Source organism: Eurosta solidaginis, chromosome 3 (genome assembly GCF_040869045.1).
Source record: "Eurosta solidaginis isolate ZX-2024a chromosome 3, ASM4086904v1, whole genome shotgun sequence".
In the NCBI taxonomy this organism is placed as follows: Eukaryota; Metazoa; Arthropoda; class Insecta; order Diptera; family Tephritidae; genus Eurosta; species Eurosta solidaginis.
This window is the reverse complement of record NC_090321.1, coordinates 259,562,452-259,586,191: the sequence shown is the minus strand read 5'-3', so window position 1 is coordinate 259,586,191 and position 23,740 is coordinate 259,562,452. Positions and strand designations below refer to the sequence as shown.

At 36.8% G+C, this 23,740-nt stretch overlaps 1 protein-coding gene across 2 annotated transcripts; it reads left to right on the top strand.

Moving 5' to 3' along the window:
• Window positions 1-1,914: 1,914 nt before the first annotated feature.
• Window positions 1,915-23,270, top strand: LOC137247115 (lipopolysaccharide-induced tumor necrosis factor-alpha factor homolog). 2 transcript variants are annotated; one of them, XM_067778187.1, is made up of 3 exons: window positions 1,915-2,044; window positions 20,931-21,083; window positions 23,073-23,270. In XM_067778187.1, the coding sequence occupies exons 2-3, from the start codon at window positions 20,953-20,955 to the stop codon at window positions 23,173-23,175; spliced, it is 234 nt and encodes a 77-aa protein (XP_067634288.1). In that variant the 5' UTR covers window positions 1,915-2,044; window positions 20,931-20,952; the 3' UTR covers window positions 23,176-23,270. The 2 variants fall into 2 exon arrangements, with proteins under 2 accessions (XP_067634288.1, XP_067634290.1); XM_067778189.1 differs by having other exon boundaries at window positions 2,029-2,162.
• The last annotated feature ends 470 nt before the right edge of the window (window positions 23,271-23,740 follow it).

Genomic DNA, 23,740 nt, shown 5'->3' with positions numbered 1-23,740 from the left:
AGAGACGGAGCAATAGCAAACAAAAAACTCCGGAGTAATGTGGCATTTTCAATCACTGATGTGAAATTTTTTAAAATTAAAAGATTCAATATGCATCAGACTGTGGCATACAATCTCCGATATCGTGCCATCGAAATCTCCAACCAAAAACTGTTCGTGGTTTTAACATTATCACTAATTTTCGCGTAACCGCATAGCGATTTTGGTTGTTGCATAGCAAGGCACAGTTTTTCAAGATAATTGCGAGTGCAAAAGGAAAATAAATCATCCACCACCTACCTATCTATCGCTCCTACACTAAGGGAGGCGGCATATTACTTCTGTTCCCAAATATGGGTGTAGAGAGGCACTCGTTTTTGGGGAACTTTTCAATTGTATACTCATCGGCTCAGTAAAGATACGCGACTTATATAGCGTGATTTTCGTTCGTCGTGAGTAGAATTTACTTTTCAATTGCCTGCGAAGTCCAAGGAAGCCCTGTAAGCATGAGTGATTCTAGATTTTATTTCAAGGCTAATGCGGCTTTGCTGGTTTCAGAACAAAAACAAATCTTTCACAGTTTCGATTTTATAGGTACATCTAAACATTGGCGGGCTGACAAAAGACGTCCTGTGTCCGTTGACCGTAAGACCCATTTGTTAGCCTCTTTATCCAGGGTACATAAGGCAGACAGTAAGTTTATCAGGTCTGTAACTACCCTGATAAGGTCCAATCAGTTCAACGACTGTGAGCTTCATTCGCGCAATACGCTAGATAGTTAGGTTATATTAAGCATACCGACTGTGCGGTAGCGAATTATGGAATCGCCTTTCTTGTGGAATGGATAAAGAATGTTTAAATTTCAGCCATATCTTTTTAGTAGATTAACAATAGTGTTGAAGTTGTAGGGGTTAAAATTTATTTTTTATTTGAAGAAAATCGACGATGCCTTAAGAAGGAAGTGGAAGTAGAAGTGGGAGTAAGAGTAGGTATGAAAGTGGGACTAGGAGTGGGTAGACACTCCCATCTCTAAGTGGAAGTAGGTGTGGGGAATTTGAATAGCAGGGGGAATGGGTGTGGAAATTTGAGTGGGATAGGGACAGGAAATCGGATTAGAAATGGGAGAGGGAGTAGGATTGGAAGTGGGAGTGATAGTGAGAGTAGCAGGAGATGCGGAAGTGGGAATTTGAATGGCAGTGAGAATGAATATGGAATTGAGTGTGAAAATGTGAGTGAGATAGGGACAGAAACTGAGAGCGGAAGTGGGAGGGGGAGTAGGATTGGGAGTTGGAGTGGAAGTGGCTCTGTAGTTAGCAGCTTTTGTGGCCAGAGGTCGAGGAAGAAGAAACGAAAGAGAGTTTGGAAGCTTTGTAGGAAACGGAGAAATGAGGAGAAATAAAGCACTTTAAAAAAATTTAAAATTTATAAGCAAAAAAAATTAGGGCAATGAATTTACGGCCTTTCAAATATTTAGTAGAGAAATACTTAAACGATAATTGGAATATTGTTTGTTTATATTCAAATTCGTAATATTTACAGCAACATAATACGCAATCAATAAATTCTTTGAGTTCCAAGAATTAGTGCTAAAAGAATACAAAAGATTTGATGAATCTGAAGAAATTCTTGTAGATACATATGTAAGATCAATCCGAGGATGATATAAACATAACAATAAACCATGAACATATGTATGTACATATGTACATGAATGAACTCATAATCAAATTTATAAACAAACGGGTGTGAAGACTTATGCTTTATTCAACTGGCATGCATTTACTTCACATCCATGGAAAATTATTTCAAATATACTCATTATTTAAGCCGGCCAGCGAATGAAACATATACCTACAATTTTTCAACACATGCGCCCTTAAAAAAAAACAAAATTTTATTTCCATACTCCTTCAACAGGTCCCAAATCTCAATATAGTTTGGGACTGCGAAGTGATACAACGTGTCCATCGGAAGTTTGCTGAATATAAAATAAAAGCGCCAAACAGAATTAATAGGCCAAAATATTATATATGTATATATACATAAAACAAATATTTACGCAAAAGTAAGTGAAATTAGATGTTGTCATCATATACGAGTATATAAAAAAAGAAACGTTCAGAATGAAGAGATGCAGTGATGTGCGGGAGCGTGTGCGTAAAAAAAATATTTCGAAAATAAAAGTAAATAAGAATATATTAAACATCAAATATATAAAATTCATATATGTATATAGTTTTGCTCAGGCGCAATAAAAGCTTAACTGAACAACAACTCATTTTGATACATACATATATCGCATTGTGTTTGTCAACAGCGCAACTGTCATCTCGAGCTAGAAAGAGGGCTACACCGAAACTTTTTGATGAACATAAAATAAAACGTTTTGAAAGCAAGTAAGGAAGGCTAAGTTCGGGTGTAACCGAACATTACATACTCAGTTGAGAGCTATGGAGACAAAATAAGGGAAAATCACTAGGGTAAACCTGGTGGAATGTGTTTGTATGACATGCGTATCAAATGGAAGGTATTAAAGAGTATTTTAAGAGAGAGTGGGGCATAGTGCTATAGGTGGACGCCATTTAAGGATATCGTCATAAAGGTGGACCAGGGCTGACTCTAGAATTTGTTTGTACGATATGGGTATCAAATGAAACGTGTTAATGAGTATTTTAAAAGGGAGTGGGCCTTAGTTCTATAGGTGGACGCCTTTTCGAGATATCGCCGTAAAGGTGGACCAGAGGTGACGCTAGAATTTGTTTGTACGATAAGGGTATCAAATGAAAGGTGTTAACGAGTTTTTTAAAAGGGCGTGGGCCTTAGTTCTATAGGTGGACGCCTTTTCGAGATATCGCTATAAAGGTGCACCAGGGGTGGCTCTAGAATTTGTTTGTACGATATGGGTATCAAATGAAAGGTGTTAATGAGTATTTTAAAAGGGAGTGGGCCTTAGTTCTATAGGTGGACGCCTTTTCGAGATATCGCCATAAAGGTGGACCAGGGGTGACTCTAGCATGCGTTTGTACAATATGAGCATCAAATTAATGAGGGTTTTAAAAGGGAGTGGTGGTAGTTGTATATGTGAAGGCGTTTTCGAGATATCGACCAAAATGTGGACCTAGGTGACCCAAACCATCATCTGTCGGGTACCGCTAATTTATTTATATATGTAATACCACGAACAGTATTCCTGCCAAGATTCCAAGGGCTTTTGATTTCGCCATGCAGCACTTTTTCATTTTCTTCTACTAAATATGGTAAGTGTCACACCCATTTTACAAAGTTTTTTCTAAAGTTATATTTTGCGTCAATAAACCAATCCAATTACCATGTTTCATCCCTTTTCCGTATTTGGTATAGAATTATGGCATTTTTTTTTCATTTTTCGAAATTTTCGATATCGAAAAAGTGGGCGTGGTCATAGTCGGATTTCGGCCATTTTTTATACCAATACAAAATGGGTTCAGATAATTACGCGAACTGAGTTTAGTAAAGATATATCGATTTTTGCTCAAGTTATCATGTTAACGGCCGAGCGGAAGGACAGACGGTTGACTGTGTATATTTTTCACAGAAAACAGTTATCGTGCTAGGATTTCACAAGGTTTGGTAAGTTTTTGTTCGACTTATGGCATTAAAATTATCCTAGACAAATTAAATGAAAAAGGGCGGAGCCACGCCCATTTTGAAATTTTCTTTTATTTTTGTATTTTGTTGCACCATATCATAACTGGAGTTGAATGTTGACATAATTTACTTATATACTGTAAAGATATTTACTTTTTTTTTTAATTTGACTTAAACATTTTTTTTTAAGTGGGCGTGGTCGTTCTCCGATTTTGCTAATTTTTATTAAGCATACATATAGTAATAGGAGTAACGTTCCTGCCAAATTTCATCATGATATCTTCAACGACTGCCAAATTACAGCTTGCAAAACTTCTAAATTACCTTCTTTTAAAAGTGGGCGGTGCCACGCCCATTGTCCAAAATTTTACTAACTTTCTATTCTGCGTCAAAAGTTTAACTCACCTACCAAGTTCCATCGCTCTATCCTTCTTTGGTAATGAATTATCGCACTTTTTCGATTTTTCGAAATTTTCGATATCGAAAAAGTGGGCGTGGTTATAGTCCGGTATTGTTCATTTTAAATAGCGATCTGAGATGAGTTCCTAGGAACCTACATACAAAATTTCATCAAGATACCTCAAAATTTACTCAAGTTATCGTGTTAAAGGACGGACGGACATGGCTCAATCAAATTTTTTTTCGATACTGATGATTTTGATATATGTAAGTCTATATCTATCTCGATTCCTTTATACCTGTACAACCAACCGTTATTCAATCAAAGTTAAAATACTCTGTGAGCTCTGCTCAACTGAGTATAAAAACTTTAAACGTTTTGTGTTATGTACTTATGTACATATGTATGCCACCAGGCAAGGTTAAAAATATTTTATATTTATTGCTAGTCTTCCAACCGTTTATCCCATCTATTCTATAGTTTTCAGCGCACTGCTAAAGTGTAGCCATTTACCATGGTTCAACTATATACAGGTTGGCTCATCTGTAAAGCAACAAAATATGTCTGTTCAAATTGTCAAAATCTGTGTATTGGTGTTGGTCCGAATGGTATGGAATGGAAACATAAAACTTAGCAGTTTTTGTATGTGTAAGTAAAATGTTGCCAATGTGTTGGTTTCATTTTGAGTTTGCCATCTTCTTTTGACAATCCCTTCGACCATGCAATGACATAAATAAAATCAGCTGATGAGATGAGCCAACCTGTACATAATTGAACCATGCCATGTACATAGATCCATCTAGAATTCAGCATTGCTGTTAACCACCTTCATTTTAAAATTTCTTTTAACCCTCTCCTTCTCAAATTAAGAAGCGTCTGTAGGAAAAAATCAAGCTATGACTTTTATTCCCAGCTGTACTTGTACACAGGTTATTATAACTTTGATTGGATAACGGTTGGTTTTACAGGTATAAAGGAATCGAGATAAATATAGACTTCCATATATCAATATGATCAGTATCGAAAAAAAATTTGATTGAGTCATGTTCTTCCGTCCGTCCGTTAGCACGATAACTTGAGTAAATATTGAGATATCTTCACCAAATTTGGTACACGAGCTTATCTGGACCCAGAATAGATTGGTATTGAAAATGACCGAAATCGGATGATAACCACTTTTTATATATATAACATAAACCTGATTATTTAGTAAATAATACACCTAGAATGTTGAAATTTGACGTGTGGATTGATATTGAGAATCTTGATAAATATTTGAAAAAAAAATTTAAAATAGGTGTGGCACCGCCCACTTGTGATAAAAACAATTTTACAAAGATTATTAATCATAAATAAAAAATCGTTAAACCTTTCGTAACAAAATTCGGCAGAGAGGTTGCCTTTACTATAAGGAATGTTTTGAAGAAAAATTAACGAAATCGGTTATATAAGGCACCGCCCCTTTTATGACTAAGCAATTTTCTATGTTTCGGGAGCCATAACTCGAAGAAAAATTAGTTCAGAATAGAACCATATCGTTAGCTTAATGTGAAAATGTGCTAAGTCACTTTTTACGAATTTTACAAGAGACGAAAAAACTGAATAACTTTTGAAATAACCTTTTTTTTTAAACTGTGAATGAGGAAACCTTAGTTGTAATACTTTTGAGTGTAGAAGCTTTGAGAAAGATAAATAAAAATCATGTATGCTAACCCAGCAGCTATTTTATGACTTTGCACAATTTCCTCACTCAAAACAAATTTTTTCTCCTGACTTAGCACTTTTTATTCAATATGTTTCCCCATCACTCTTCCCCTTTAATGATTGAAATATAACACTAAAAATATATATTTCACAAAAAATACTATTTATTTATCAAACTATTTCTAACTATTGGCGACCACCATGGTGTGATGGTAGCGTGGTGCTCCGCCTACTACGCCGAATGCCTTGGGTTCACACCAGGGGCAAAGCAACATCAAAATTTTAGAAATAAGGCTTTTCAATTAGAAGAAAATTTTTATAAGCGGGGTCGCCCTCGGCAGTGTTTGGCAAGCAATCCTAGTATATTTCTGCCATGAAAAGCTCTCAGTGAAAACTCATCTACCTCGCAGACGCCGTTCGGAGTCGGCATAAAACAAGTAGGTCGCGTCCCGCCAATTTGCAGGAAAAATTAAAAAAAAGGAGCACGACGTAAATTGGAAGAGAAGCTCGGCCTAAAATCTCTTCGGAGGTTATCGCGCTTTACATTTATTTATTTATTTTATTTCTAACGGTTATGATCTGGACTGGATGGCCGGATGGTGCGCAGACAATAACTTATTTTTAAATTCAAACAAATGCGGTGTTGTGTCTTATTCCATAAAGACAACTGCCACATACTTTATCTACAAACTAAATGCTAAATCTCTTAATCGTTGTCAAGAGAGTAAAGACTTGGTTGTAATTTTTGACTCCAAACTCTCCTTTTATAGTCACATTGATTTCGTTGTTTCAAAATTTGTTGCAATGGTTGGGTTCAGTATAGAGATATACGCCGCCGATAAACGCCGCCGTCGGCGCCGATTTTGGTCGTTTTTCGCACGCCGCCGCCGAATGTCAAAAATATCGGCGTGGCGACGGCGGCGGCGGCGTCCAGCGCGTTACTATATTTTCTCCATTAAGACTGTTTAGGCCATTTATTGTTCATGTCGAAAATTGGTCGGATATGGTCGAAAGTGTTATCAACGGATGCGCATCACTGCCAGTTATAAGAAACTAATTGCGAAATTTACCTCTTTCTAACTGTTCAAAAGTTATTTAAAAAACAGGCCTTTTCGATGTCAGCTTAACACGGACTTTGCCCAATTCACCAAGTTATTAAAACAAAACACTAAAAGAAAAGTTATATAATAAATTTATATGCTCACTTACATATATATTTTTTTCAAAAAATGAATAATTAATTCAAATAAAATGACCCACGGCGAACATGTATTCAAATTGTCCTCAAGTTTTTAAAAAAAGCAAAATACCCAAAAAGGTACCGATTTTTAAAAAAATTTTATATATTTATTGTGATGCAAAATCCGTTAGTAGGTTATAGGGGGCGTAAACACAAGGGGTGTGATTCTTACCTCATACTTAAGTTGAGGATATATGTACGTATGAGGAGCGTTTGAAAAATCACTTGGGCTTACATTCAAACATCTGTTGTTTATTTGCGAAAATATACAAAGCGTCTGAAATGTTAATTTTGAATTTCACACTTCATCCTAACACCAAAGTCTCCCGGTTTGACATTTCCTAAAGTTGGCGGGCATATCCAAAACTAGTCCCTTAGAGTCAATCACATTGATTATAGCCTATCAACCAAGTTTAAATATCACCTACACGTTACGGCCCTTTTACAAATGTGAATACGTAGGCACATATATCTACCAGGTGAGGCTTTGTCCTTCGCAAGAACACTCCAAGTGGTGAAGTAAAAGCTTTCCCAAGACATTCGAACTAATGACCGTGTGTGCTACTACCCTAATGTAATGGACAGTCGAACTAGTCTGAAGCTACGCGGTCATCCATAATGAGCTCTTATATGATAAGGCCGGAAAACAGCAGTTAACATCTTTCAACTTAAAATCGGTCGACTTTCATTCCAAAATCTCGCTTTGATTTAACGAAGACTATTGAAATCAATGTTGTGAACACAAACGTCTGCAAACTCTGGTCTACATTTTAAAAATTTTATCCAGGGTCCTTGTAAAATTTTAATTATATAGATGCGCCGAGGATTATACGATTTTAACACATTCCCCAATGACATCCACTTAGACGAGGGCGGCATCCTTGGCCGAATAGTCACTCCCTAACGTTTCAAGGTGCTTCTCTGGTGTACCTCGGCAGCATAGCGCGACAAAAACATCCGTTAGAAAGTCTTCGTAGCTACACCTGGAGCTTCTAAGAAAGTGACGTCGAGGAAGGTATGAGTTCGAAGTCGCAGTCCTTTGGCTTCTGTGCTGGCATATGGTGTGAGGGTCCCGACAGGTGGTCGGGATTTCTGCTGTTCGCACATCGAGAATTGTAGCTATTGAAAACAGCCGAAAAAACTGGAGGCGTCTTGCGCCACAAGAGTCATGAGTATTAATAGACCATTAATATCAACCGTAAGCCGCCTTTGTGCGTGACCGCCAAGGAGCCACAAATAATTTAAAGAAATTGTGTTCGTGACGATTACTAGGAGTTAACCCCAGGTGAAACTACGCTTTGCACGAGACATACAAACAAAAGTGTGACCATTTTATGTATCTCTACTTCTTTTCAGCAGACGCAGCAGTGCCAATTCCAAAGACCGGGGTTAGGTTCGAAGCTTCTCTGGTGTAAGTGAACAGGGGACAATCCCTCCGAGAGGAGTTACTCCTTAAAATTTTTGAACTATCTGCGAGATTTTGAGGCAAAAAACCCGGGTCTTTCCGAAATGGTCAAAACGTTGATTTCCTTAAATACATACAAACAAAACCTTTCGTAAATATTATTTTTTTAAATAGAAAAATTAAGCTTTTTAAAGTAAGAGCACCGGCGTATGCCGGCGCACCGACCACGCCGCCGTCGCCGGTATATAATAGAGCCTACGCCGCCGCCGCCGATAAAGTGATCGGCGTAAAACTCTAGTGCAGTAAACGTAACACAAGTGACTTCAAGGACCCTATGTCGTTGAAGGCACTTTATATATGCTTGGTCAGAAGTGGTATTGAATATTGCTCAATAATATGGAATCCTTTCTATGAATCTACTCCTATAAAATTGAGAAAGTTCCAAAAAATTTTACAAAATTGCTTTACGTATGCTTCACTAGCCAGACGGCCTCCCATCATATACCAGCAGGCACAAATTGCTTGGTCTTCAGGCTTTACATGACAGAAGAACTTTTATCTCACTCATGCTTGCCTATAATGTAATAAACTTTAGCACGAATTGCTCTGATTTATCTACTTTGTTCATTCCATATATTCCACTGCATGATCTTGGGCATAATAGATTATTTATCGAAATAACTCATAAAACGAATTATGCTATGAATGAACCTATAACTAGGATTATACATCTAGCAAATCGATTCATTCCTCATGGAACTAGGGGGGTGGGGAGGGCGAGATGGCCTAGAAGGTTTAATGTGGTCATATAAATCGTTCCCGAGATGGTCGAGCTAGTAGTACCTTAATAGTGTTACCGGAACGTACCGGATCTATATCCGGCAAAAGGCCATCAACATCGGTAACACTCCCAAAAGCCTTCGGGGAGTGTCTTTATCGTTAATACAACAACAACAACAAAGCATGTACTTTTAGACTGAATGAATTAAATAAATAAATAAAATGCGCGCACAAAAAAATGACTAGTAATTCAGATTGTTATTATTGACAGGTTGACTTAGCACATTTTTTTTAACAGCTAACGACTTAGCACATTCACACATCATTGCCCACAGCACGTAAAAATGAAAATTTTTAAGATATTTTTTTTGTGATCAATGTATTTTGAATTCAGTTTTAAAACTGCATTAAATTACAATTTTTCAAAAAAAGTGACTTAGCACATTTTCACATTAAGCTCAAGATATGTATATGTTATTATTGCGCAGCCTTCTAACACTATTAAGTACGCAAAACAAACAACAACAGCATTTGAAGTGTACAGCTGGGTATGTAATGTTCGGTTTCACACGAACTTAGACTTCCTTACTTGTTTAATTTGAAATGCTATCCAAACTGAGCTTTTTGATAAATGTGTCTCAGTGGGTATAAACAGAATTTATCTGACTTCGGATCAGTGCCTCCTATACATTAACGAAGCTTTGCTGCACAAACGTCAAAAAGGTTATAAAATATGCATATGTGGTTTTTTTTATCTCATTGTCGATCTACAGAGTGCATCCAACACGTCGCTCAGATCCACGTCACTCATATGGCTTACATACTGTGTGACAATATTTGACTGCGCAACGTTTTCTAGTGGATTGATTCCTAACCATTTTTGTCTAAGCATTTTACAGGGCATATACTTTCACCTCTTTCGGCTCTGAAATCATTACAGAGCTTGATCTGACGCCAATTAGCATTTTGGAAGTCTGTTGTGTATTTTAGTTCCATTTTAGCGCACTTATAAGTTGATATGACCGTAGCAATTTTCTAGGAACTTTTTAGAGGTTTAATTTTCTATTTTCTGCCTTACTTCGTATTTTTGCCAATTGGGCTTTTCAAAGTAAATACACTTCATTTGACGGGCACTATTTCGTGCAGATATTTTTATATCCATTTGTGCGGTTTCTTGGAGTAAGTCATCAATGGAGTTCATCTCCTCATGTTCAATTTTTTTAGGTTTTCCTTTACGACCGTCAAATAAGGGTCGAATATTGAAAATGTGATCATATCAACATCAAATGTGATCCGCTTTCCATACAAATCTTGCAATCGATTTTTAAGTACCTAACTTCTCATTGAGCTACAAACGTGAAACCTTACACATAGGGTAGAACACCGTGACAATGCAACAAAAAGAAAAAAATCCATTAGGTGGCGCACAGATCGAAATAATTAGATCAAAATTTGAAAATTTTCAAACCACCTTTAAGTAACTTCTCGATGAGCTAGGAACTTGAAATATCAAACTTAATTCAGAGGTCGATGACAGCCGATGACACAATACAAAAAGTTTCGCTAGGGGGCGCACGGACAAATATATTTAGAACAAGTAATTTTGTCTAAGTTCGGGTATAACCGAACATTATATGTATACTCAGCGTGAGCTTCAATTGAACATTCAATTTCAGATAAATTACTTTTCTACATAACACGTGGCACCGCCCGTTTAAAAAAAAAAATGTCTCCCCATTTCCTCTTACAATAAAACTTGATAAGTTTTTGCTAAGTTATAGCTTATTATTCTAGTCTACGACCCTTTTAAACTTGTTTTATATCTAAGTTCCCGTGGTCTTTAACCGATCCCATCCATTTTAACTAGAAAAATTTTTTGCTATAAAGAAAATATATGTACCCAATTTCGTTGCGATATGTAAATTTTTCTTCGAGTTATGGCTCCCGAAACATAGAAAATTGCTTAGTCATAAAAGGGGCGGTTTGAAGTTTTTCCTATTTATTGTTATAAATTTACTTGGGAAATGAAATACCATTGATATAAAGCTATTTTTTGCAAAGATATAGCTTATTTTATTCGTCCACGACCCTTTTAAAAATCTTTTATATAAAAGTGGGCGTGGTCCTTAACCGATTTAGTTAATTTTTCTTCAAAGCATTCCTTATAGATAGTAAAGGAAACCTCTTTGTTTTGTTACGATAGGTTTAAAGATATTTGATTTATGATTAATAATATTTGTAAAATTGATTTTATCACAAGTGGGCTGCGCCACGCCCATTTTGAAAATTTTTTATCAAGAGTCTCAATATCAGTCCACTCGTCAAATTTCAACATTCTAGGTGTATTATTTACTAAATAATCAGGTTTTTGTGTTTTCCAAAATGTTAAAAATATAAAAAGTGGGCGTGGTTATCATCCGATTTCGCTCATTTTCAATACCAATCTATTCTGGGCCCAGATAAGCTGGTGTACCAAATTTGGTGAATATATCTCAATATTTACTCAAGTTATCGTGTTAACGGACAGACGGACGGACGGACTTATATGGCTCAATCAATTTTTTTTTCGACACTGATGATTTTGATATATGGAAGTCTATATCTATCTCGATTCCTTTATACCAGTACAAACAACCGTTATCCAATCAAAGTTAATATACTCTGTGTGCAAAGCACGCTGAGTATAAAAATCAAACGGAACTGAGGGAATTTTGGGATTGATTTATATTGTAACGAATTTACCTGCAAATCCTCTTATTTGCCCTTTTGCTAAGTTCGTATCACTAAAATGTTGAATAAATAACTCCAATATTGAATAATGGAAAAATGGCCCTTATTAAAGTCCTTCATAATAACACTTATGCTTTGGAACTGGCTGGCTTAATAACCAAACTGATAGCTTAAATGAAACTGACTTTCAAATTAATACTGCTATTGCTCGCTAGATAGCGTCTTAATCGAAACTGCCCATAGCGCCTCTACCGCTGATGCGTTTATACTCTGTGATTTCCTCGTGGCAACTTCTAGGCGCTTCCAGAATTTGCTTAGTTGCCGTCATATAATTATTACTACAGATGCAGATGTGATGTGCAGATGTGAGCGATACTTCAACAATTACAATTGCATACTTTTGGGAGCATCTCTTCTCTGATACGTGTACGTACATATGTGTAGATATAATGTTTTATTCGTTTATGTAGATACATAATGATTGATCTATGGATGTGCATGCAAGGCGCTCCTTAGCATCGGCTTAGAGATGGCAGCACCCCTTAGTTTTGCTAATGTTTGTAACACTGCCCTCCACCTATGTCTCGATCTAAACGCTGCCAGCATCTCCAAATGTACCACTCTTCTACTTCGTGGTTTCCAAATGGTTTGTATGTGGTAGATGGTGTCACTGATCTTCTTCACAACTTTGTACGGACCTTCCCAACTGCACCGAAATTTGGTTGGAACACCTTTCCGCCGGTGGGGGTTGTATAACAGTACCAAATCTCCCGCCAAGAAACCTTTCGAATTATTGTTCTCATGGTACCTGTGTTTCATCGTACTACTCAATACCCTGGTTCGTTCCTTCACACTCTGTTGTTTGGCCAATGAACTACTTTGTAGAGCTTGCGCTGGACGGATTTGCTTTGCATTATCAGTATCGTTCCCACGTTTCCCCAAAGTAGTGCGCTCTGGCTTCAAACTACCCTCGCATTCTTTCTGGGAAATTCGTCGCTTCGGTTTTGTGCGTCCATTAGGTTTTGTCAATGCCAGTGTTTCTCTCGCAGGTACTTTTGATTTTGATTTATTTGGCCCATTCGATCTATCAACTTTTCCCTTTGACTTTCATGGTCTTTGTCGAGTCTTTTCCACCAGTACCCTATTACTGCTGAACCCTTTCTCCAAACTGAAGTTAAGTGGTATATCCTGGTTCTTATAACGCATCACCCTTCTCTGCATATCTATCTTGATGTCATGGTCAACCAAGAAGTCCACTCCCAATATGACTTCATCAACGATCTCTGCCACAACGAATTTGTGTAGAACCATGACCTCTCCAATTAAGACTTCACATACCACTTCTCCCTGGAATTGGTTATACTCGCCAGTAATCGTACGCAATCTTGCTCCAGGTAATGGCTTTACTTTCCTGTTGACCAAATCAGATCGGATCAAGGAATGAGATGCGCCCGTATCTACAGTCAGTACACGCTCCTTGCCATCCACATTTCCTTTGACGGTAAGACTGCTCGGTTTCCTTCCAGTTTGCGAGATAGGTATCACACGACATTCAATAGCTGGGGCAAGTTCTCGATCTCTACATTTGACTCGCTCTTGTTTATCTCCTCCAGCTTTGCGTTTACGACCAGCCAAGTTGGAACTACCATGACCGGTGCTGCAAAGACGTGCAATGTGACTTGGGTTACCGCACTTGAAACACTTCATAACTCCGGCATTGTTTTGTTGTAATCCCTTCAGTGCTTCCAACATTGTGTCTACCCAATCTGACCTTTCCACTTCCACGCGATGAGCTTTGTATGCGGGCTTACTCAAAAGTGACGCTGTTTCCTGAGTCATTGCATGGGATACCGTTTCAGCAAATGTTGGCTTTGGGTTCGCGTATGTGGCTCACTTCGTTTCGACGTCCCGTATGCCGTTAATAAAGCTCTGAATCTTTACCCTTTCAGCGTATTCCACGGGTGCGTCCGCATTTGCAAGATGAGCCAATCTTTCAACATCCGAAGCAAACTCCTGTAATGTCTCATTTGCTTTCTGGTAACGGTTTTGCAACTCAATTTGGTATATCTGTTTTCTATGCTCGCTTCCATAACGTCTCCCGACAGCGGCCATCAATGCTTCATAGTTGTTCCGCTCTCCCTCGGGAATCGTCTGTAGGATTTCGGCTGCTGGCCCCTTCAATGCTACGAATAGAGCAGCAACTTTATCTTCAGCATTCCAGTTGTTCACTGCTGACGTCTTCTCAAATTGAAGCTTGAATACCTCGAAAGGAACAGAGCCTCAAAAGATTGAGTTTTTACCTTCGGATTGCTCGCTGGAACAGCTGGGCGATTTAGTTGTAACTGTTGCATAAGACCTTTCAACGCTTCTATCTCGGCATCAATTTTGTCCTCGAGTTGTAAAATTTTTGCATCCTGCTCTTCCAGTTTCACAAAGAGCTGCGATGATACCTGTTCCGAAATTTTTGTCGACATTCCAGATATACGTTCCTCTTGCGCTTCCAGTTGAGATGACATATATGTCTTCTGTTCTTCCAATTGAGATGACATTTGCGACGCCATTTCTGAAATGCGTGCCTCCTGTGACTCCAGCTGAGATACCATTGTCGATGTTTGTACAGATATTGTGCTCGTCAGTGTCTGTGGTGTTTCGTTTTTTTCTTCCATTTTTTTGTTGTTGTTTTGTCGCTATCATAATGAAAGACATACTCCTCAGCATTGTAGATTCCTTCAAATACCATAGCTACACTTAGTCGTTTTTGTAGCTGGGATTTATCGCCAGAAGTAGCCAATCCACGGACTTCCAACTCCTCCCTCAGTTGCTGGATCGTCAATTCACTCAGCTTTGCCATGTCCAAGTTGTATTCCCAATCTTCGGAATTTATTCAACAATTCCTCTTCTGACACCAATTGTAACGAATTTACCTGCTAATCGTCTTATTTGCCCTTTTGCTAAGTTCGTATCACTAAACTGTTGAATAAATAACTCCAATATTGAATAATGGAAAAATTGCCTTTATAAAGTAATTCACAATAACACTTATACTTTGCAACTAGCTGGCTTAATAACCAAACTGATAGCTTAAATGAAACTGACTTTCAAAATAATACTGCTATTGCTCGCTAGATAGCGTCTTAATCAAAACTGCCCATAGCGCCTCTACCGCTGATGCGTTTATACTCTGTGATTTCCTCGTGGTATCTTCTAGGCGCTTCCAGAATTTGCTTAGTTGCCGTCATATAATTATTACTACAGATGCACGTATATAGCTTCTCATATGCGTGCATTTGTGAGCGACACTTCATCAATTACAATTGCATACTTTTGGGAGCATCTCTTCTCTGCTGCGTGTACGTACATATGTGTAGACATAATGTTTTATTCGTTTATGTAGTTACATAATGATTGATCTATGGATGTGCATGCAAGGCGCTCCTTAGCATCGGCTTAGAGATGGCGGCACCCCTTAGTTTTGCTAATATTCGTAACAATATTTTTACTTCTCATACATATTTTTGCAATTTCTATGTCAAAATTTAAAAATCAAAGTTTAGCAAGAATATGTGTTTATATAAGGAGATATTTTTCGCTAATTTTGTTCATTTATATAAAGGAAGTGCTTACATTTTTATACTCAGTTGAGCAGAGCTCACAGAGTATATTAAGTTTGATTGGATAACGGTTGGTTGTACATATATAAAGGAATCGAGATAGATATAGACTTCCATATATCAAAATAATCAGGATCCAGAAAAAATTTGATTGAGCCATGTCCGTCCGTCCGTCCGTCCGTCCGTCCGTTAACACGATAACTTGAGTAAATTTTGAGGTATCTTGATGAAATTTGGTATGTAGGTTCCTGAGCACTCATCTCAGATCGCTATTTAAAATGAACGATATCGGACTATAACCACGCCCACTTTTTCGATATCGAAAATTTCGAAAAACCGAAAAAATGTGATAATTCATTGCCAAAGGCGGTTAAAGCGATGAAACTTGGTAGATGGGTTGACGTTATGACGCAGAATAGAAAATTAGTAAGATTTTGGACAACGGGCGTGGCACCGCCCACTTTTACAAGAAGGTAATTTAAAAGTTTTGCAAGCTGTAATTTGGCAGTCGTTGAAGATATCATGATGAAATTTGGCAGGAACGTTACTACTATTACTATATATGTGCTAAATAAAAATTAGAAAAATTGGATGAAGAACACGCCCACTTTTTAAAAAAAATTTTTTTTAAATTCAAATTTTAACAAAAAATTTAATATCTTTACTGTATATAAGTAAATTAAGTCAAAATTCAACTCCAGTAATGATATGATGCAACAAAATACAAAAATAAAAGAAAATTTCAAAATGGGCGTGGATCCGCCCATTTTCATTTAGTGTGTCTAGAATACTTTTAATGCCATAAGTCGAACAAAAATTTACCAATCCATTTGAAATTTGGTAGGAGCATAGATTCTATGACGATAACTATTCTCTGTGAAAATGGGCGAAATCGGTGGAAGCCACGCCCAGTTTTTATACACAGTCCACCGTCTGTCCTTCCGCTCGGCCGTTAACACAATAATTTGAGCAAAAACCGATATATCTTTACTAAACTTAGCCCACGTACTTATCTGAACTCGCTTTATCTTGGTATAAAAAATGGCCGAAATCCGACCATAACCACGCCCACTTTATCGATATCGAAAATTACGAAAAATTAAAAAAATGCCATAATTCTATACCAAATACGAAAAAAGGGATGAAACATGGTAACTGGATTGGTTTATTGACGCAAAATATAACTTTAGAAAAAACTTTGTAAAATGGGTGTGACACCTACCATATTAAGTAGAAGAAAATGAAAAAGTTCTTTAAGGCGAAATCAACAGCCCTTGGAATCTTGGCAGGAATACTGTTAGTGTTATTGAATATATAAATAAATTAGCAGTACCCGACAGATGATTTTCTGGATCACCTTATCCACATTTGGTAGATATCGCGAGAACGCCTTCACATATACATCTAAGGGCCACTCGCTTTTAAAACCCTCATCAATACCTTTAATTTGATATCCATATCGTACAAACACATTCTAGAGTCAACCCTGGTCCACCCTAATGGCGATATCTCGAAAAGGCGTGCACCTATAGACCTAATGCCCACTCCCTCTTAAAATGCTCAGTAACACCTTTCGTTTGATACCCATATCGTAAAAACATTCTGGAGTCACCCCTGGCCCACCCTAATTGCGATATCTCGAAAAGGCGTCCACCTATAGACCTAATGTCCACTCCCTCTTAAAATGCTCAGTAACACCTTTCCTTTGATACCCATATCGTAAAAACATTCTAGAGTCACCCTTGGTCCACCTTTATGGCGATATCTCGAAAGGCGTCCACCTATAGAACTAAGGATAGCTCCCTTTTAAAATACTCATTACCACCTTTCATTTGATACCCATATCGTACAAACACATTCCAGAGTCACCCCTGGCCCACCCTAATGGCGATATCTCGAAAAGGCGTCCACCTATAGACCTAGTGCTCACTCCCTCTTAAAATGCTCAGTAACACCTTTCGTTTGATACCCATATCGTACAAACACATTCTAGAGTCACCCCTGGCCCACCCTAATGGCGACATTTCGAAAAGGCGTCCACCTATAGACCTAATGCCCACTCCCTCTTAAAACGCTCAGTAACACCTTTCATTTGATTCCCATGTCGTACAACTAGAGACACCCCTGGTCCACCTTTATGGCGATATCTCGAAACGGCGTCCACCTAGGGAACTAAGGATCACTCCTTTTCAAAATACTCATTAACACCTTTAATTTGATACCCATATCGTACAAACATATTCTAGAGTCACCCCTGGTCCACCTTTATGGGGATTTCTCGAAAAGGCGTTCACCTATAGAACTAAAGCCCATTCCCTTTTAAAATACTCATTATCACCTTTCATTTGATACCCATATCGTACAAACACATTCTAGAGTCAGCCCTGGTCCACCTTTTTGGCGATATCCCTAAATGGCGTCCATCCATAGAACTATGGCCTACTCTCTCTTAAAATACTCTTTAATACCTTCCATTTGATACACATGTCATACAACCACATTCCAGGGTTACCCTAGGTTCATTTTCCTACATGGTGATTTTCCTTATTTTGTCTCCATAGCTCTCAACTGAGTATGTAATGTTCGGTTACACCCGAACTTAGCCTTCCTTACTTGTTTTTATTTTATTTTTATTTTTTTATTGCTAAAGTGTGTTTTTTAAGAATTAACTTATACGGAAATATTTTTTTTTATACGAAGAAATAAGAAATGTATGTATGATATTCTTATCAATGAAATACACATGAATTTCTTATTTCTTCGTTTAAGCAAAAAATAAAAAAATTTGCCTCTGCGACCGCCGTGGTGTATGGTAGCGTGCTCGGCCTTCAACACCGAAGATCCTGGGTTCACGCCTTGGGAAAAGCGATATTACAATTTTAGATACAGATTTTTTTATTTAGAGAAAATTTTTTAAGCAGGGTCGCCCCTCGGCAGTGTTTGGGAAGCACTCCGCCATTCTGCCATGAAAAGCTCTCAGTGAAAACTCATCTTCCTTTCCGTTCGGAGTCGGTTTAAAATAAGTAGGTCCCGTTCCGTAGGAACAATTAAAAAGGAGCACGACGAAAATTCAATGAGAAGCTCGGCCTAAAATGTCTTCTGAGGTTATAGCGCCTTACATTTATTTGTTTATAAACTAGCTTTATGCAAAGCACGTGTCGATCGCCATATATCTGTCAAAACTTTTCAATGTTCAAAAAGGAAAACTATAATTATTTGGGGCGAAATCAATTAAGCAGTGTTGCCTTTCAGCATTTGTTGTTTTTTTTATTAAGAAATTCAGCAACCGGACGTTTAAATAAAAGCTTTTAATTTGGTAGCCATAGGGCTACCATGAAAAGGAAAGGGTTTTAATTGTTTGGATGAGAACACAAATCACAAACATTAAAGAATTCGGAATATGGTGCTGGTCGAAGACACTCCCGATCAACTGAATAGGTTCAAAATGTATACTTTATATTAAAAATTATATTTGGTTAAGAGTTTTTAAAAACTTTCATTTAATATATAACGTAATTCTTATCATAAATTACTATTTTAAAACCTTCACTAAATGCAGCAAAAACTTAAAATTAAAAAAAATTAATAGTTTTGAAAATATTTGGGCTGTGCTACAAATTTTCTAAGAACATGTGCAAAGGCTACGATATTAGACTCACAAAGTGGCTCATATCTCTGAAGATAAAAGATCTAAGGCTTACGATGGGCATACTAACTGGACACTGCCTTCTGGCATCACATGATTATGAGTTAGGCCTCGTCAATAACAGCAGATATGGTCCGAGATTGAGATACTTAGACAGACAGCCGAATAAACACGTTGAGTGAACGTGGCGATAAAAATGTATGCTCAGTAATTTGACGTAAAATCCCAAGAGTTGAGTGAAGCGAAAATAGGATTCGTGACTGAAAGCGCCCAATGACAGTTAAACACATGTGATAAAAATTATCGTTGGGTGTCGCACGGATCTAATGGTATCTTGCGATCTAATTTGAGACACATTCTATTGACATACGTACATAAGCATATAGAGAACCCGATATCAAAGCATTAGATGAGGGGGAAAATACCACTGGATTTCAACAAGGCGAGATATTTGGAAATTTCGTGCCGACGGAAGAGTCTTGCGATCAAACGGAGTGCAAAACCTATCACAATAAGTTCCGCTTGAAAGAGTACGGATGGATGGATTTAGAAAAATCATACGGAGGGAAGGGAATTTTGCTATCAATTTTTAAGTAAATTCTCATTGAACTACAAACGTGAAACTCAAACATATTTCAAAGCGTCGAGACAATGCCACAAAGGGGGAAAATAAAGAGGAGATACACAATTTCTAAACACTTCGATGATGAATTTTTTCTTTGAAATATTACGAGAAAATCCAAATTTTTGTAAAAGTCCAAGCGAATAATATGAAATCTCACGGACAAATCTCTTCTTAGCGGTTTCGTCTAGCAAAGATAATATTTGGCCTTTACGTTTCTTAATAAGTAAAAACCAATTTACGTCGTGCTCCTTTTTAAGTTTGCCGTCAAATTGGCCGGAAGGGACCTACAAGGCAAATGCATTTTTGCTGAGAAACTTGTCATGGCAGAAATACACTGGGGGTGTTTGCCACACCACTGTAGAAGGGCGATAACTACCACTTAGAAATACTTTTTCAAATTGAAAAGGTCTTTTCTAATTAAAAAAAAAAATTGCTTCAAAATTTCTGAGGTTTCTTTCCCCGGACTTGAATCCAGGACCTTCGGGGCGTCAGGTGGCGCATGCTACTAGCAATTTACGTATAATATGTTTCCATCCTCTAACATAATGCAAAGACACGAACGATGCGCCACCGAGGAAAGACGAACATTCGTTTCGCAATATTGATTCTGATAAGTTTCAATAAGGAAATTCGGAATTTTGTGTATTTGACTTTGCTATAGCAAATATAAGCTACGGATCGTAAGCAACTTTTTCCATTTTAAATTTTTTCTCTTTGCACTTTTTGTTTTGTTTTAATAGTTGATGATTTGCTATGCAGTATTGAAAAAATAAGATACGGCTTTTGATGCTGTGATTTTGCAATGGCGTAGCAAAATGTGCTGTAAGAAATATGCTACGGATGTTTGCAATGCAATGATGCTAAACCATTTGTACATGTGTAAGCTTTTCATATTTTTTTTTTCTTGTAAGATTGAAAAATTTGAGCAGAACCGAAAAATGTTTAGAGATGTTTGCAGTCATGGAATTTTAACGAGTTCTAATTAAAATGTATTTGGCAAATTACAATATATACGTACATATATATTAAATAACAACATTAAATAACACTTTTTTAATTGACTAGTTAGGAACACATCTGAGCTAAAGTCATTTAAACGTTAGCGATTTTTCAGTTTGTGTTCCCTTATTTTTTGTATGTTTGATTCTTCCAATCAAATGTTCATAAATTCCTCTCATTCTAGCTAATTTAAAGACGAACTCAACATGTCTGCCCCAGTCGGACCAGAACCAACAGTCGTTACGTGCCATAATTGCCACAAACGAGTCACAACTTCGGTGGATTATGCAGCATCCACCAAAACTCATCTATTGGCATTACTATTATGCATTTTTGGGTAAGTAGATGAATAGATATGACACACGTGTACGTGTTTTGCATGCTTCTGTTACCCTATGTAGCAAAATTTTTTTCAAGTTAAGTTTCCATAGAATGATCTTAACTTTGACCCCTGTGTAACACCCTTAATGTGATGAAATAACGTCCCCATATTATTAGATTTGTCCTGACCATTGTAAATTCATACAAGTGAAAAATCTTTCTATTACTCTATTGCCATACCTACCTGTAAAATAATGGATGACAGGGAGAACGGATGTTGCGATAATGGTAGAAAGGTTTGTTTTTTGCTCGCGGTTATTAAATTGAAGTGCCACGAATTGCCCATTTGTGTTTCAAATCAGCTTTACCTTTAAATGTGAATACAGAAAATAAGACTACATACATATTGTTACGAATATTAGCAAAACTAAGGAGTGCTGCCATCTCTAAGCCGATGCTAAGCAGTGACGTGAATTCACATCCATAGATCAATCATTATGTATCTACATAAACGAAACAATAATTGCGTCTACACATATGTACCATGTACGTATACGAGCAGCGGAGAGTCAATGCACAAACACATGCACATATCTGAGATACTCCTATTAGTATGCAATGAGAAAAACTATAAAATTGTGCAATTGTAGTTACAGCTGAGAAGTTTGAGAGCTGCTGGACTAGTAGATTCTGGAAGCGCCTAGAAGATGTATAAAATTGTGCAATTGTAGTTACAGCTGAGAAGTTTGAGAGCTGCTGGACTAGTAGATTCTGGAAGCGCCTAGAAGATGCGAAGGTTGAAATCAAAGAGTATAAAAGGCGACAATTGTAGAGGCGCTGGAATTCAGTTTGATTTGAGTTGTCAAGCAGTTTCGACTAAAACGCTATCTAGCGAGCAAGAGCAGTATTATTTTGAATAGTAGAGTTTCATTTAAGCTATCAGTTTGGTTATTAAGCAAGCTATTCGTTGCAAAGTTTGAGTGTTATTGTGAAGTACTTTAATAAAGGCCATTTTGCATTATTAAACATTGGAGTTATTTATTCAACAGTTTAGTGATTCGAACTCAGCAAAAGATTGCAAATAAGGGGAATTGCAAGTAAATTCGTTACAATATTAATATTCATTTCTAAAATCTAGTTAATAGATTAAATGTGAGCAGCCAGTGAAGCAAACATCTTAAAATATGTAAATAATGCAATATACCAATCGTCTACAAAAATGTTTGAAAAATACTATTGAGCAAATGATTTAGGTAATCGAACATCGATTGAACAGGTGATCGAGGCTGTTTACTATTGTGAATGTTTTTATCCAACATTCGCCACTTGTATGAACTCACAATGGTCTTGACTAAAACTAGGCAAACCATTCCCAAAAACGTTTTCGAAATAACGAGAAGATTTTACGAAAATCTCGACTTTTTTCGAATTCTCTCAATTAATTTAGACATGCAGTTTTATACGGCAATCAATTTTAGTTTGTATTAAAATTTTAATTGATTTTTAAAAATTGTTTACATATAATATACAAAATACAAAAACAAATGGGTCAAAATCTAAAAGACCCTTCCGTAAAAAAATTAAAAAAAAAAAAAAAATTGGAATGGTCTATTACACTTATATTGTGAGACTCAACTTGATTGATTGGGCTACGAAACAGCTTGCATAAAAGAATTCAGAGAAGTTCAAATAAAAAGTTTGAAACTTGTAAAAAAAAATAGAAAATTCGAAAAAATTTTGAGAATGTATTGCATAGTTTTGGTTACAAACTTCATTAAAGTTTTTCTTTAAATATTTATATATATACAAATTTGTAAATGTTTCCAAAATTTTTTAATTTTATTTTTGATTAATTAACTGACGAATTTTGAGAAAAATTGCCACTGCCATATTTCTATTCGCTACTGTATATATGCTTATAATAACTTATTAATTATAATAAGTATTAAATATTTTTTTTTTAATTTAGCTACTAATGCCAATTATTTCATTTTCACTCAAACAGCTTATGCCCTTGCGCCTGTTGTTTGTATTGCACGAGTTGTGCTCGAAACGTCGAACATCGTTGCCCGGCGTGCAAAGCATTCCTGGGAACTTATGAACGTTGAAAGGGATTGTGATCAGCTGGATGAAATTCATTTGCCATAAATTACCTATGTATATTTTCAAAATTTTATAATAAATTTTCATTGAATATAATAAATATCTGGGAGTTCTTTATAATCCCGACTCAAATTATTCCAATAAATCGAAAAGACACTTACATGATTTGCCTATGTATCATGGATCCAACATTTTTCAAAAATCGACAAGTTACAAAATTTAGCAAAAAACACTACTCAACAAATTTTGATCAACTTTAATCTCCAAGAATAAAATAAGCCTTTCCTAAAGTGAAATTTTCTCCTGATTCCGAATATGACTTCCATTTTTCTGTGGCAGATCTAGCCAGCGCAATTTTCCTGGGCCCGGAAGGTATTTGGTGGCCCGGCAGGGCAAAGCGGTATTGACAGTACTCTAACTAGGATTTCATAGATACATACATATTTTGTTGCTACAAAAAATTGTTTTAAAATTGAAAATCACTTAACTAAAATCATAAGCATCCGATCAAATATTATGGGGCATAGTCAAAGTCGAAATAAAATGAGATTTTAAGTTGGATTAACGTTT

Coding starts and splice junctions, on each gene's coding strand:
- LOC137247115 (XM_067778187.1), top strand. CDS start 20,953: ATGTCTGCCCCAGTCGGACCAGAACCAACAGTCGTTACGTGCCATAAT. Junction 21,084..23,072: donor TTACTATTATGCATTTTTGG/GTAAGTAGATGA, acceptor TCACTCAAACAG/CTTATGCCCTTGCGCCTGTT.